This window comes from Oncorhynchus masou, unplaced genomic scaffold, assembly GCF_036934945.1.
Source record: "Oncorhynchus masou masou isolate Uvic2021 unplaced genomic scaffold, UVic_Omas_1.1 unplaced_scaffold_1026, whole genome shotgun sequence".
Taxonomy (NCBI): domain Eukaryota; kingdom Metazoa; phylum Chordata; class Actinopteri; order Salmoniformes; family Salmonidae; genus Oncorhynchus; species Oncorhynchus masou.
The window spans coordinates 110,494-127,500 of record NW_026999951.1 but is presented as its reverse complement, the minus strand read 5'-3'; the positions used below and the strand labels follow the sequence as shown (position 1 = coordinate 127,500).

Here is a 17,007-nt window from a genome sequence, read left to right as displayed (position 1 = left end):
GTTCCCCAGAGATTCAGGACAACTGGTAGGGCCTGTTCCCCAGAGATTCAGGACAACTGGTTGTTCCCCAGAGATTCAGGACAACTGGTAGGGCCTGTTCCCCAGAGATTCAGGACAACTGGTAGGGCCTGTTCCCCAGAGATTCAGGACAACTGGTAGGGCCTGTTCCCCAGAGATTCAGGACAACTGGTAGGGCCTGTTCCCCAGAGATTCAGGACAACTGGTAGGGCCTGTTCCCCAGAGATTCAGGACAACTGGTAGGGCCTGTTCCCCCCAGAGATTCAGGACAACTGGTAGGGCCTGTTCCCCAGAGATTCAGGACAACTGGTAGGGCCTGTTCCCCAGAGATTCAGGACAACTGGTAGGGCCTGTTCCCCAGAGATTCAGGACAACTGGTAGGGCCTGTTCCCCAGAGATTCAGGACAACTGGTAGGGCCTGTTCCCCAGAGATTCAGGACAACTGGTAGGGCCTGTTCCCCAGAGATTCAGGACAACTGGTAGGGCCTGTTCCCCAGAGATTCAGGACAACTGGTAGGGCCTGTTCCCCAGAGATTCAGGACAACTGGTAGGGCCTGTTCCCCAGAGATTCAGGACAACTGGTAGGGCCTGTTCCCCAGAGATTCAGGACAACTGGTAGGGCCTGTTCCCAGAGATTCAGGACAACTGGTTCAGGGCCTGTTCCCCAGAGATTCAGGACAACTGGTAGGGGACCTGTTCCCCAGAGATTCAGGACAACTGGTAGGGCCTGTTCCCCAGAGATTCAGGACAACTGGTAGGGCCTGTTCCCAGAGATTCAGGACAACTGGCACCTGTTCCCCAGAGATTCTGGACAACTGGTAGGGCCTGTTGTTCCCCAGAGATTCAGGACAACTGGTAGGGCCTGTTCCCCAGAGATTCAGGACAAACAACTGGTAGGGCCTGTTCCCCAGAGATTCAGGACAACTGGTAGGGCCTGTTCCCCAGAGATTCAGGACAACTGGTAGGGCCTGTTCCCCAGAGATTCAGGACAACTGGTAGGGCCTGTTCCCCAGTTCCCCTGTTCCCAGAGATTCAGGACAACTGGTAGGGCCTGTTCCCCAGAGATTCAGGACAGATGTTCCCCAGAGATTCAGGACAATCTGGTAGGGCTTCCCCAGAGATTCAGGACCTGTTCCCCAGAGATTCAGGACAACTGGTAGGGCCTGTCAGGGACAACTGGTAGGGCCTGTTCCCCAGAGATTCAGGACAACTGGTAGGGCCTGTTCCCCAGAGATTCAGGACAACTGGTAGGGCCTGTTCAACCAGAGATTCAGGACAACTGGTAGGGCCTGTTCCCCAGAGATTCAGGACAAACAACTGGTAGGGCCTGTTCCCCAGAGATTCAGGACAAACAACTGGTAGGGCCTGTTCCCCAGAGATTCAGGACAACTGGTAGGGCCTGTTCCCCAGAGATTCAGGACAACTGGTAGGGCCTGTTCCCCAGAGATTCAGGACAACTGGTAGGGCCTGTTCCCCAGAGATTCAGGACAACTGGTAGGGCCTGTTCCCCAGAGATTCAGGACAACTGGTAGGGCCTGTTCCCCAGAGATTCAGGACAACGGGTAGGGCCTGTTCCCCAGAGATTCAGGACAACTGGTAGGGCCTGTTCCCCAGAAATTCTATATTTTTAGTTCAGGACTTAATCTGTGTCTGGGAAACTGTCCCAGAGACGTCCATCTCCTGTCATCTCAGTGGACCTCACCTTTCTTCTTCCTGTTGTACTGCTGGGGGGCGGTCCATCCGTACAGTCCGTCCCCAGGCTCCTCCCCTCCCAGCACCGTGTCGTAGTTCGACATGATGTCTCTGTGGTAGATGTCAGTCATGTCGCACCCACACCACTGGTAAACCCTGTGGTAGATGTCCTGGAGTGGGGGGTCAAGGGATCAAGGGTCAAGCACAGGCTAAGTATCCCAGAGCACCTGACGAGTAACAACCAAACAATACAGAGAGCTGACAGTCAGACAGTGTTTTCACTACTATTAGAGCTGACAACAGTCAGACAGTGTTTTCCCTACTATTAGAGCTGACAACAGTCAGACAGTGTTTTCCCCACTATTAGAGCTGACAACAGTCAGACAGTGTTTTCCCTACTATTAGAGCTGACACAACAGTCAGACAGTGTTTTCCCTACTATTAGAGCTGACAACAGTCAGACAGTGTTTTCCCTACTATTAGAGCTGACAACAGTCAGACAGTGTTTTCCCCACTATTAGAGCTGACAACAGTCAGACAGTGTTTTCCCCACTATTAGAGCTGACACAACAGTCAGACAGTGTTTTCCCCACTATTAGAGCTGACAACAGTCAGACAGTGTTTTCCCTACTATTAGAGCTGACAACAGTCAGACAGTGTTTTCCCTACTATTAGAGCTGACACAACAGTCAGACAGTGTTTTCCCTACTATTAGAGCTGACAACAGTCAGACAGTGTTTTCCCCACTACTAGAGCTGACACAACAATCAGACAGTGTTTTCCCCACTATTAGAGCTGACAGTCAGACAGTGTTTTCCCCACTATTAGAGCTGACAGTCAGACAGTGTTTTCCCTACTATTAGAGCTGACAAAACAGTCAGACAGTGTTTTCCCTACTATTAGAGCTGACAACAGTAGGACAGTGTTTTCCCTACTATTAGAGCTGACACAACAGTCAGACAGTGTTTTCCCTACTATTAGAGCTGACAACAGTCAGACAGTGTTTTCCCTACTATTAGAGCTGACAACAGTCAGACAGTGTTTTCCCTACTATTAGAGCTGACAACAGTCGGACAGTGTTTTCCCTACTATTAGAGCTGACAAAACAGTCAGACAGTGTTTTCCCTACTATTAGAGCTGACAACAGTCAGACAGTGTTTTCCCTACTATTAGAGCTGACAACAGTCAGACAGTGTTTTCCCTACTATTAGAGCTGACAACAGTCAGACAGTGTTTTCCCTACTATTAGAGCTAACAACAGTAGGACAGTGTTTTCCCCACTATTAGAGCTGACACAACAGTCAGACAGTGTTTTCCCTACTATTAGAGCTGACACAACAGTCAGACAGTGTTTTCCCCACTATTAGAGCTGACAACAGTCAGACAGTGTTTTCCCTACTATTAGAGCTGACACAACAGTCAGACAGTGTTTTCCCTACTATTAGAGCTGACACAACAGTCAGACAGTGTTTTCCCTACTATTAGAGCTGACACAACAGTCAGACAGTGTTTTCCCTACTATTAGAGCTGACAACAGTCAGACAGTGTTTTCCCTACTATTAGAGCTGACAACAGTCAGACAGTGTTTTCCCTACTATTAGAGCTGACACAACAGTCAGACAGTGTTTTCCCTACTATTAGAGCTAACAACAGTAGGACAGTGTTTTCCCCACTATTAGAGCTGACACAACAGTCAGACAGTGTTTTCCCTACTATTAGAGCTGACACAACAGTCAGACAGTGTTTTCCCTACTATTAGAGCTGACAACAGTCAGACAGTGTTTTCCCTACTATTAGAGCTGACACAGTCAGACAGTGTTTTCCCTACTATTAGAGCTGACACAACAGTCAGACAGTGTTTTCACCACTATTAGAGCTGACACAGTCAGACATTGTTTTCCCTACTATTAGAGCTGACACAACAGTCAGACAGTGTTTTCCCCACTATTAGAGCTGACAACAGTCAGACAGTGTTTTCCCCACTATTAGAGCTGACAGTCAGACAGTGTTTTCACCACTATTAGAGCTGACAACAGTCAGACAGTGTTTTCCCTACTATTAGAGCTGACAACAGTCACAAAGTGTTTTCCCTACTATTAGAGCTGACAACAGTCAGACAGTGTTTTCCCTACTATTAGAGCTGACAACAGTCAGACAGTGTTTTCCCTACTATTAGAGCTGACAACAGTCAGACAGTGTTTTCCCTACTATTAAAGCTGACAACAGTCAGACAGTGTTTTCCCTACTATTAGAGCTGACAACAGTCAGACAGTGGTTTCCCACTATTAGAGATGACAACAGTCAGACAGTGTTTTCCCTACTATTAGAGCTGACAACAGTCAGACAGTGTTTTCCCTACTATTAGAGCTGACAACAGTCAGACAGTGTTTTCCCTACTATTAGAGCTGACAACAGTCAGACAGTGTTTTCCCTACTATTAGAGCTGACAACAGCCAGACAGTGTTTTCCCTACTATTAGAGCTGACAACAGTCAGACAGTGTTTTCCCTACTATTAGGGCTGACACAACAGTCAGACAGTGTTTTCCCTACTATTAGGGCTGACACAACAGTCAGACAGTGTTTTCCCTACTATTAGAGCTGACAACAGTCGGACAGTGTTTTCCCTACTATTAGAGCTGACACAACAGTCAGACAGTGTTTTCCCTACTATTAGAGCTGACACAACAGTCAGACAGTGTTTTCCCTACTATTAGAGCTGACAACAGTCAGACAGTGTTTTCCCTACTATTAGAGCTGACAACAGTCAGACAGTGTTTTCCCTACTATTAGAGCTGACACAACAGTCAGACAGTGTTTTCCCTACTATTAGGGCTGACAACAGTCAGACAGTGTTTTCCCTACTATTAGAGCTGACAACAGTCAGACAGTGTTTTCCCTACTATTAGAGCTGACAACAGCCAGACAGTGTTTTCCCTACTATTAGAGCTGACAAAACAGTCAGACAGTGTTTTCCCTACTATTAGAACTGACAGTCAGACAGTGTTTTCCCTACTATTAGAGCTGACACAACAGTCAGACAGTGTTTTCCCCACTATTAGAGCTGACAACAGTCAGACAGTGTTTTCCCTACTATTAGAGCTGACAACAGTCAGACAGTGTTTTCCCTACTATTAGAGCTGACAACAGTCAGACAGTGTTTTCCCCACTATTAGAGCTGACACAACAGTCAGACAGTGTTTTACCTACTATTAGAGCTGACACAACAGTCAGACAGTGTTTTCCCTACTATTAGAACTGACACAACAGTCAGACAGTGTTTTCCCCACTATTAGAGCTGACACAACAGTCAGACAGTGTTTTCCCCTACTATTAGAGCTGACAACAGTCAGACAGTGTTTTCCCACTATTAGAGCTGACAAACAGTCAGACAGTGTTTTCCCTACTATTAGAGCTGACACAACAGTCAGACAGTGTTTTCCCTACTATTAGAGCTGACACAACAGTCAGACAGTGTTTTCCCTACTATTAGAGCTGACAACAGTCAGACAGTGTTTTCCCTACTATTAGAGCTGACACAGTCAGACAGTGTTTTCCCTACTATTAGAGCTGACAACAGTCAGACAGTGTTTTCCTACTATTAGAGCTGACAACAGTCAGACAGTGTTTTCCTACTATTAGAGCTGACACAGTCAGACAGTGTTTTCCCTACTATTAGAGCTGACAACAGTCAGACAGTGTTTTCCCCACTATTAGAGCTGACAGTCAGACAGTGTTTTCCCTACTATTAGAGCTGACACAACAGTCAGACAGTGTTTTCCCCACTATTAGAGCTGACACAACAGTCGGACAGTGTTTTCCCTACTATTAGAGCTGACAACAGTCAGACAGTGTTTTCCCTACTATTAGAGCTGACACAACAGCCAGACAGTGTTTTCCCTACTATTAGAGCTGACAACAGTCAGACAGTGTTTTCCCTACTATTAGAGCTGACACAACAGTCAGACAGTGTTTTCCCTACTATTAGAGCTGACAGTCAGACAGTGTTTTCACTACTATTAGAGCTGACAACAGTCAGACAGTGTTTTCCCCACTATTAGAGCTGACACAACAGTCAGACAATCTTTTCCCATCTATTAGAGATGACAACAGTCAGACAGTGTTTTCCCAACTATTAGAGCTGACAACAGTCAGACAGTGTTTTCCCTACTATTAGAGCTGACACAACAGTCAGACAGTGTTTTCCCTACTATTAGAGCTGACACAGCAGTCAGACAGTGTTTTCCCCACTATTAGAGCTGACACAACAGTCAGACAGTGTTTTCCCTACTATTAGAGCTGACAACAGTCAGACAGTGTTTTCCCTACTATTAGAGCTGACAACAGTCAGACAGTGTTTTCCCTACTATTAGAGCTGACAACAGTCGGACAGTGTTTTCCTACTATTAGAGCTGACACAGCAGTCAGACAGTGTTTTCCCTACTATTAGAGCTGACACAACAGTCAGACAGTGTTTTCCCTACTATTAGAGCTGACACAACAGTCAGACAGTGTTTTCCATACTATTAGAGCTGACACAACAGTCGGACAGTGTTTTCCCTACTATTAGAGCTGACAACAGTCAGACAGTGTTTTCCCTACTATTAGAGCTGACACAACAGTCAGACAGTGTTTTCCCCACTATTAGAGCTGACAACAGTCAGACAGTGTTTTCCCTACTATTAGAGCTGACAGTCAGACAGTGTTTTCCCTACTATTAGAGCTGACAACAGTCAGACAGTGTTTTCCCTACTATTAGAGCTGACAGTCAGACAGTGTTTTCCCTACTATTAGAGCTGACAGCAGTCAGACAGTGTTTTCCCTACTATTAGAGCTGACAGTCAGACAGTGTTTTCCCTACTATTAGAGCTGACAACAGTCAGACAGTGTTTTCCCTACTATTAGAGCTGACAACAGTCAGACAGTGTTTTCCCTACTATTAGAGCTGACAACAGTCGGACAGTGTTTTCCCTACTATTAGAGCTGACACAGCAGTCAGACAGTGTTTTCCCTACTATTAGAGCTGACACAACAGTCGGACAGTGTTTTCCCTACTATTAGAGCTGACACAACAGTCAGACAGTGTTTTCCCTACTATTAGAGCTGACACAACAGTCAGACAGTGTTTTCCCTACTATTAGAGCTGACACAATAGTCAGACAGTGTTTTCCCTACTATTAGAGCTGACACAACAGTCAGACAGTGTTTTCCCTACTATTAGAGCTGACAGTCAGACAGTGTTTTCCCTACTATTAGAGCTGACAACAGTCAGACAGTGTTTTCCCTACTATTAGAGCTGACAACAGTCAGACAGTGTTTTCCCTACTATTAGAGCTGACAACAGTCAGACAGTGTTTTCCCTACTATTAGAGCTGACAACAGTCAGACAGTGTTTTCCCCACTATTAGAGCTGACAAAACAGTCGGACAGTGTTTTCCCTACTATTAGAGCTGACAACAGTCAGACAGTGTTTTCCCTACTATTAGAGCTGACACAACAGTCAGACAGTGTTTTCCCTACTATTAGAGCTGACAACAGTCAGACAGTGTTTTCCCCACTATTAGAGCTGACACAACAGTCAGACAGTGTTTTCCCTACTATTAGAGCTGACAGTCAGACAGTGTTTTCCCTACTATTAGAGCTGACACAACAGTCAGACAGTGTTTTCCATACTATTAGAGCTGACACAACAGTCAGACAGTGTTTTCCATACTATTAGAGCTGACACAACAGTCAGACAGTGTTTTCCCCACTATTAGAGCTGACACAACAGTCAGACAGTGTTTTCCCTACTATTAGAGCTGACACAACAGTCAGACAGTGTTTTCCCTACTATTAGAGCTGACACAGTCAGACAGTGTTTTCCCTACTATTAGAGCTGACACAACAGTCAGACAGTGTTTTCCCTACTATTAGAGCTGACAACAGTCAGACAGTGTTTTCCCTACTATTAGAGCTGACAACAGTCAGACAGTGTTTTCCCTACTATTAGAGCTGACACAACAGTCAGACAGTGTTTTCCCCACTATTAGAGCTGACAACAGTCAGACAGTGTTTTCCCCACTATTAGAGCTGACAACAGTCAGACAGTGTTTTCCCTACTATTAGAGCTGACACAACAGTCAGACAGTGTTTTCCCCACTATTAGAGCTGACAACAGTCAGACAGTGTTTTCCCTACTATTAGAGCTGACAACAGTCAGACAGTGTTTTCCCTACTATTAGAGCTGACACAACAGTCAGACAGTGTTTTCCCCACTATTAGAGCTGACAACAGTCAGACAGTGTTTTCCCTACTATTAGAGCTGACAACAGTCAGACAGTGTTTTCCCCACTATTAGAGCTGACAAAACAGTCGGACAGTGTTTTCCCTACTATTAGAGCTGACAACAGTCAGACAGTGTTTTCCCTACTATTAGAGCTGACAACAGTCAGACAGTGTTTTCCCCACTATTAGAGCTGACACAACAGTCAGACAGTGTTTTCCCTACTATTAGAGCTGACAACAGTCAGACAGTGTTTTCCCCACTATTAGAGCTGACAACAGTCAGACAGTGTTTTCCCTACTATTAGAGCTGACAACAGTCAGACAGTGTTTTCCCTACTATTAGAGCTGACAACAGTCAGACAGTGTTTTCCCTACTATTAGAGCTGACAGTCAGACAGTGTTTTCCCTACTATTAGAGCTGACAACAGTCAGACAGTGTTTTCCCTACTATTAGAGCTGACAACAGTCAGACAGTGTTTTCCCTACTATTAGAGCTGACAACAGTCAGACAGTGTTTTCCCTACTATTAGAGCTGACACAACAGTCAGACAGTGTTTTCCCCACTATTAGAGCTGACAACAGTCAGACAGTGTTTTCCCTACTATAACAAACAGGGTACAGGTCACAGACCTGACCAACTAAACAGCGAGAGACACACGTTTCCATACATACCTGTCCTGCCACTCCTCCTCTGCGTCTGTGTCCTTTCCTGTCCTCTCCAAACAGGCTGTTGGTCCTGTCTGAGTCCATGGTGAACAGGTTGATGTGTCCCGCGCCTGGACCTCCCCTCAGGGCCGCCAGGGGGTTCAGACCCCGGTAGCCCAGGCCGTGCAGGTCCACTTTAGGGGTGAAGTCTATAGGAGTCACGTCTTTAGGAGCGAAGGTCACGTTCTCAGGGACGAACTCTCCGTCCTCCTCATCCTGTGGTTTAACAGGATGAATCAATCAAATCACATTGTCTTCGCAGTGATGGTAAACGTTAACTTCTTCGAGATAGGGGGCGCTCTTTTAATTTTTGGATAAAAAAACGTTCCCGTTTTAAACAAGATATTTTGTCACGAAAAGATGCTCGACTATGCATATAATTGACAGCTTTGGAAAGAAAACACTCAGACGTTTCCAAAACGGCAAAGATATTGTCTGAGTGCCCCAGAACTAATGCTACAGGCGAAACCAAGATGAAATTTCAAACAGGAACTGCCCCAGATTTTGAATGCGCTGTGTTCCAATGTCTCCTTATATGGCTGTGAATGCGCCAGTAATGAGCCTGCCCTTTCTGTCGTTTCCCCAAGGTGTCTGCAGCATTGTGATGTATTTGTTGGCATATCATTGGAAGATTGACCATAAGAGACTACATTTACCAGGTGTCCGCCCGGTGTCCTCCGTCGAAATTATTGCTTCATCTCCAGCTGCGTGCATTTTACCATTTGGTTCAGAGGAGAAAGGCAACTGCCACGAATGATTTATTATCGAATAGATATGTGAAAAACACCTTGAGGATTGATTCTAAACAACGTTTGCCATGTTTCTGTCGATATTATGGAGTTAATTTGGAAAAAAGTTTGCGTTGTAATGACTTAATTTTCAGGGTTTTTTCTTACCCAAACGTGATGAACAAAACGGAGCGATTTGTCCTACACAAATAATATTTTTTGAAAAACTGAACATTTGCTATCTAACTGAGAGTCTTCTCATTGAAAACATCTGAAGTTCTTCAAAGGTAAATGATTTTATTTGAATGCTTTTCTTGTTTTTGTGAAAATGTTGCCTGCTGAATGCTCGGCTTAATGCTATGCTAGCTATCAATACTCTTACACAAATGCTTGTGTAGCTATGGTTGAAAAGCATATTTTGAAAATCTGAAATGACAGTGAGGTTAACAAAAGGCAAGCTTGAGAGCCAATATATTTATTTAATTTGCAATTTTCATGAATAGTTAACGTTGCATTATGGTAATGAGCTTGAGGCTATAAATAGGATACCGGATACGGGATTGCTCGTCGCAAGAGGTTAAGTCGCCTATTTTAGGGGACTTCTGTTATAATTTAAATTGTTTTATCAAGGTAATTAGCTTCGTGATTGTTCTGTCTGTCTGACAGCGCCACCTCCCTGCCTCGGGTGACTATGGGGTGTCGGGTTACATATCCACAGCCATTGGAGGCTCGGGAGTCCCGCCTTAACGCTCCTTCGCTGATTGGACTGTCTGTCTGACAGCGCCACCTCCCTGCCTCGGGTGACTATGGGGTGTCGGGTTACATATCCGCAGTCATTGGAGGCTCGGGAGTCCCGCCTTAACGCTCCTTCGCTGATTGGACTGTCCGTCGGGTGACTATGGGATATCGGGTTACATATCCACAGTCATTGGAGGCTCGGGAGTCCCGCCTTAACGCTCCTTTGCTGATTGGACTGTACGTCGGGTGACTATGGGATATCGGGTTACATATCCACAGTCATTGGAGGCTCGGGAGTCCCGCCTTAACGCTCCTTCGCTGATCGGACTGTCCGTCATTTTGTGTCGGAACTGTACATCACAGGTACACAAGCTGCATGTTGATGCTAAGCTGAGAGTCTACTGCAGCGACAGGAAGTAGTTCAAATCAAATGTATTTATATAGCCCTTCGTACATCAGCTGATATCTCAAAGTGATGTACAGAAACCCAGCCTAAAACCCCAAACAGCAAGCAATGCAGGTGTAGAAGCACGGTGGCTAGGAAAAACTCCCTAGAAAGGCCAAAACCTTGCACTGTTCTACAACAAACTACATATCGCTGCTCAGCCGAGAGTCTACTGCAGTGACAGGAAGTAGTTCTACAACAAACTACATATCACAGCTAAGCTGAGAGTCTACTGCAGCGACAGGAAGTAGTTCTACAACAAACTATATATCGCTGCTAAGCTGAGAGTCTACTGCAGTGACAGGAAGTAGTTCTACAACAAACTACATATCGCTGCTCAGCTGAGAGTCTACTGCAGTGACAGGAAGTAGTTCTACAACAAACTACATATCGCTGCTCAGCTGAGAGTCTACTGCAGTGACAGGAAGTAGTTCTACAACAAACTACATATCGCTGCTAAGCTGAGAGTCTACTGCAGTGACAGGAAGTAGTTCTACAACAAACTGCATATCACTGCTAAGCTGAGAGTCTACTGCAGTGACAGGAAGTAGTTCTACAACAAACTACATATCACTGCTAAGCTGAGAGTCTACTGCAGTGACAGGAAGTAGTTCTACAACAAACTACATAGCGCTTAATATCAAAATGTAAATGTAAAAACAAACACGATTTGAAAACCAAACCTGTGATCCCGATGAACCGTTGGGAGGCGAGGCCGAGCCGAACGCCCTCGTTGCAGAATCTGGAGAAGAGAAATGACCATTTTTAGAACGATTTAAATTCCCAAGCTAAAAGGGTTAAACAGTACTTTGTGGAGAGTAGAGTCCCGTCAGTCTATACGACGATCAGGCTTCAACGTTGCTGCTTCGACAGCCAGAGGCTGAGTGACCCACCTGCTCTCTGCTGACACAGCCTCCTCTTCACCCGGGGCCCAACCCCCTGGCCGTCCTTCCAGCCCATCCTCCTCAGTAACTCCGCCCCCATGGAGGACCTGCCAGGAGTCAACAAGGGCCGCTGAGTAGAGATATACGAGTGGTTCGGCTGTTCTAGAATCAGTTATAGCATTTGGCCTGAGTACCAGGGGCTGTGTCAAGAGGAGTAGTTCGGCTGATCTAGAATCAGTTATACCATTTAGCTCACTGAGTACCAGGGGCTGTGTCAAGAGGAGTAGTTCTGCTGATCTAGAATCAGTTATACCATTTAGCTCACTGAGTACCAGGGGCTGTGCCAAGAGTCACAGAGTCGTTCTGCTGATCTAGAATCAGTTATACCATTTAGCTCACTGAATACCAGGGGCTGTGTCAAGAGGAGTAGTTCTGCTGATCTAGAATCAGTTATACCATTTAGCTCACTGAGTACCAGGGGCTGTGTCAAGAAGAGTAGTTCTGCTGATCTAGAATCAGTTATACCATTTAGCTCACTAAATACCAGGGGCTGTGCCAAGAGTCACAGAGTAGTTCTGCTGATCTAGAATCAGTTATACCATTTAGCTCACTGAGTACCAGGGGCTGTGTCAAGAGGAGTAGTTCTGCTGATCTAGAATCAGTTATACCATTTAGCTCACTGAATACCAGGGGCTGTGCCAAGAGTCACAGAGTAGTTCTGCTGATCTAGAATCAGTTGTACCATTTAGCTCACTAAATACCAGGGGCTGTGCCAAGAGTCACAGAGTAGTTCTGCTGATCTAGAATCAGTTGTACCATTTAGCTCACTAAATACCAGGGGCTGTGTCAAGAGTCACAGAGTAGTTCTGCTGATCTAGAATCAGTTGTACCATTTAGCTCACTAAATACCAGGGGCTGTGCCAAGAGTCACAGAGTAGTTCTGCTGATCTAGAATCAGTTGTACCATTTAGCTCACTAAATACCAGGGGCTGTGCCAAGAGTCACAGAGTAGTTCTGCTGATCTAGAATCAGTTATACCATTTAGCTCACTGAATACCAGGGGCTGTGTCAAGAGTCACAGAGTAGTTCTGCTGATCTAGAATCAGTTGTACCATTTAGCTCACTAAATACCAGGGGCTGTGCCAAGAGTCACAGAGTAGTTCTGCTGATCTAGAATCAGTTGTACCATTTAGCTCACTAAATACCAGGGGCTGTGCCAAGAGTCACAGAGTAGTTCTGCTGATCTAGAATCAGTTATACCATTTAGCTCACTGAATACCAGGGGCTGTGTCAAGAGGAGTAGTTCTGCTGATCTACCATTTATCTCACTGAGTACCAGGGGCTGTGTCAAGAGTCACAGAGTGGTTCGGCTGATCTAGAATCAGTTATAACATTAATCTCACTGAGTACCAGGGGCTGTGCCAAGAGTCACAGAGTAGTTCTGCTGATCTAGAATCAGTTGTACCATTTAGCTCACAATGAATTACTACATGGCCAGAGAGGTCCTGATTGTAGAACAGCCCTTGAGACATACAGGCCCAGAGTGACCACATCTGTTCAGCCCGGTGGATAGTTACCGAGCTGGAGCCACCAAGTCTTCCAGGACAGTGTCCCCTGGGATAGGGGCTGAAAGAGAGGTGATGGCTCTGGCCTTGTCCCTGATCTCATCCTTCCTGCCGGAGGCGAAGTCAGCTGTAGTGGTGATTTGTCTGGGGGCGATGCCGTGGTCCCCCAGATCCTGAGGAGATGGAACACATTCACATCCCATGTTGTCATGTTGGTCCACAAAGGAACCTTGTGGTGCTGACAAAGTTCTTATTTAGTCTGCGATGTGGTCTCTAGAATGTATAATGTGTTCTCTACAATGTATAATGTGGTCTCTACAATGTATAATGTGTTCTCTAGAATGTATAATGTGTTCTCTAGAATGTATAATGTGTTCTCTAGAATGTATAATGTGTTCTCTAGAATGTATAATGTGTTCTCTAGAATGTGTAATGTGTTCTCTAGAATGTATAATGTGTTCTCTAGAATGTATAATGTGTTCTCTAGAATGTGTAATGTGTTCTCTAGAATGTATAATGTGTTCTCTAGAATGTATAATGTGTTCTCTAGAATGTGTAATGTGGTCTCTAGAATGTATAATGTGGTCTCTAGAATGTGTAATGTGTTCTCTAGAATGTATAATGTGTTCTCTAGAATGTATAATGTGTTCTCTAGAATGTATAATGTGTTCTCTAGAATGTATAATGTGTTCTCTAGAATGTGTAATGTGGTCTCTAGAATGTATAATGTGTTCTCTAGAATGTATAATGTGTTCTCTAGAATGTGTAATGTGGTCTCTAGAATGTATAATGTGTTCTCTAGAATGCGTAATGTGTTCTCTAGAATGTATAATGTGTTCTCTAGAATGTGTAATCTGTTCTCTAGAATGTATAATGTGGTCTCTAGAATGTATAATGTGGTCTCTAGAATGTATAATGTGGTCTCTAGAATGTATAATGTGGTCTCTAGAATGTATAATGTGGTCTCTAGAATGTATAATGTGTTCTCTAGAATGTATAACGTGTTCTCTAGAATGTATAATGTGTTCTCTAGAATGTATAATGTGTTCTCTAGAATGTATAATGTGTTCTCTAGAATGTATAATGTGTTCTCTAGAATGTATAATGTGTTCTCTAGAATACATAATGTGGTCTCTAGAATGTGTAATGTGTTCTCTACAATGTATAATGTGTTCTCTACAATGTATAATGTGTTCACTACAATGTATAATGTGTTCTCTACAATGTATAATGTGTTCTCGAGAATGTATAATGTGTTCTCTACAATGTGTAATGTGTTCTCTACAATGTGTAATGTGTTCTCTACAATGTATAATGTGGTCTCTAGAATGTATAATGTGTTCTCTAGAATGTATAATGTGTTCTCTAGAATGTATAATGTGTTCTCTAGAATGTATAATGTGTTCTCTACAATGTATAATGTGTTCTCTACAATGTATAATGTGTTCTCTAGAATGTATAATGTGGTCTATGTGTTCTCTAGAATGTATAATGTGTTCCCTACAATGTATAATGTGTTCTCTAGAATGTATAATGTGGTCTATGTGTTCTCTACAATGTATAATGTGTTCTCTAGAATGTATAATGTGGTCTATGTGTTCTCTAGAATGTATAATGTGTTCTCTAGAATGTATAATGTGTTCTCTAGAATGTATAATGTGTTCTCTAGAATGTATAATGTGTTCTCTAGAATGTATAATGTGTTCTCTACAATGTATAATGTGTTCTCTACAATGTATAATGTGTTCTCTACAATGTATAATGTGTTCTCTAGAATGTATAATGTGGTCTCTAGAATGTATAATGTGTTCTCTACAATGTATAATGTGTTCTCTTTCAGATTCTAGGTTCCTCCTCATCCGTGACGTGAGTTGAAAGGGAAATAGTTAGTGTGACCAGTCCTTTCATGTATCCTGTTGTTGCTAAGATGAGATGTTTTGTAGGCCCACCTCCTCATCCATGAAGTCCTCTGGCCTGGCATTCTGCCTGCCTGCTTTCTGCTGTCTGGATGAAACAAAGGTTGCTGGAGTCCACCCTGCAGTAGGAAACAAGTAGTGATTCATATCGTCACATATCGCAACATTTCTGTTGCACTATATTATATCAATATTTCACTCCAATTATTCATTTGTAAAAACGAGTAGAAATCAAACAGGAAGGTAGCGTTAGGTGGCGCTAGTCCAAACTCTGGTATTTTTCATCCTATAGGTTGGTCTCCATCTTGTTTTTAAATAGCGAGCCAACATGTTCTTTTTCAGCACATTCATTTCGAGTGTGTGTGTGTCTGAGTGAGTGAGTGTGTGTGTGTCTGAGTGAGTGAGTGAGTGTGTGTGTCTGAGTGAGTGAGTGTGTGTGTGTCTGAGTGAGTGTGTGTGTGTCTGAGTGAGTGAGTGAGTGAGTGAGTGAGTGAGTGAGTGAGTGAGTGAGTGAGTGAGTGAGTGAGTGAGTGAGTGAGTGTGTGTGTGTGTGTGTGTGTGGACCAACCTTCTTTGGTGCCCACGGTGTTGAAGTACCCAGCAGAGAATCCCCCAGTGAAGGCTCCATGGAACCTCTGGTAGCGGCCCTTCTCATCCTTCACGGTCTGCTCGTGCAGCGGGACAGGCTTCCTCAGAGGCTCATCTACACACGTGATGGAAAACATCAGCAGCCCTGATATTGCAGAGTAATACTTTCTACTAGGAAAGTAGCCGGAAATACCCCCCCCCCTTTTTGGAAGCACTCAACAAACAAGTGACATCAAAACGACAGCACAATACCTTACTACATCTCTGAGTGCTGTAGACCAGAACCAGGTCGATCAGACAGACAAATTATTGCCCAAATAGGGTCGACGAACTACCCGTTTGCTCGGTGGCATGTTCCCATGTCTAAAAGATATATCCATAATCGTTCCACAGTTCTTAATAAAATCAGACATAATTTACAAATCCCGAGAAGTTTACGAGAAAGTATTAAATCCAGTTTTCAGATGCCAATCCTACGTGGATGTCAATGATGTGGCCAGAGACAGAAGTGGAAGCGACCAGGCGGCGTCGGCGCCCACAATCTGCAGCCGAATGCTTCTCTGATAGGTTCTGGCTCCAGCTGCCCTGAGTGAACAGGGAGTACAGGAGCGAACTAGCTAGTTAGCTTGTGTGTACTAGCTAGCTGCACAAGCAACAGGGGTTAACATAACACGCTCTACCAGAGCTAGTGAGCACACCGACGCCCTGGACCAGAGCTAGTGAGCACACCGACGCCCTGGAACAGAGCTAGTGAGCACACCAACGCCTTGGACCAGAGCTAGTGAGCACACCGACGCCCTGGACCAGAGCTAGTGAGCACACTGACGCCCTGGACCAGACCTAGTGAGCACACTGACGCCCTGGACCAGACCTAGTGAACACACTGATACCCTGGACCAGACCTAGAGGACACACTGATACCCTGGACCAGACCTAGTGAACACACTGATACCCTGGACCAGACCTAGTGAGCACACTGATACCAGGGACCAGACCTAGAGGACACACTGATACCCTGGACCAGACCTAGTGAGCACACTGATACCCTGGACCAGACCTAGAGGACACACTGATACCCTGGACCAGACCTAGAGGACATACTGATACCCTGGACCAGACCTAGTGAGCACACTGATACCCTGGACCAGAGCTAGTGAACACACTGATACCCTGGACCAGACCTAGTGAACACACTGATACCCTGGACCAGACCTAGTGAGCACACTGATACCCTGGACCAGACCTAGTGAGCACACTGATACCCTGGACCAGAGCTAGTGAGTAGATGGATACTCACCTAACACACTGATACCCTGGACCAGAGCTAGTGAGCAGACGGATACTCACCTAGCACACTGATACCCTGGACCAGACCTAGTGAACACACTGATACCCTGGACCAGAGCTAGTGAGCAGACTGATGCCCTGGACCAGACCTAGTGAGCAGACTAATGCCCTGGACC

At 44.9% G+C, this 17,007-nt stretch overlaps 1 protein-coding gene across 1 annotated transcript in view; it reads right to left on the bottom strand.

Annotated features, from left to right (window-relative positions):
• LOC135528728 (G patch domain-containing protein 1-like) overlaps nt 1-17,007 on the bottom strand; it is a 49,175-nt gene that overhangs the window by 28,253 nt on the left and 3,915 nt on the right. Inside the window, exons 2-8 of the mRNA XM_064957824.1 lie at nt 15,525-15,659; nt 14,990-15,075; nt 13,053-13,213; nt 11,485-11,582; nt 11,275-11,333; nt 8,648-8,896; nt 1,721-1,856 (exon numbers count right to left, since the gene is read on the bottom strand). Coding sequence (XP_064813896.1) covers nt 1,721-1,856; nt 8,648-8,896; nt 11,275-11,333; nt 11,485-11,582; nt 13,053-13,213; nt 14,990-15,075; nt 15,525-15,659 — 924 coding nt within the window. The remainder of the gene's footprint in view (nt 1-1,720; nt 1,857-8,647; nt 8,897-11,274; nt 11,334-11,484; nt 11,583-13,052; nt 13,214-14,989; nt 15,076-15,524; nt 15,660-17,007) is intronic.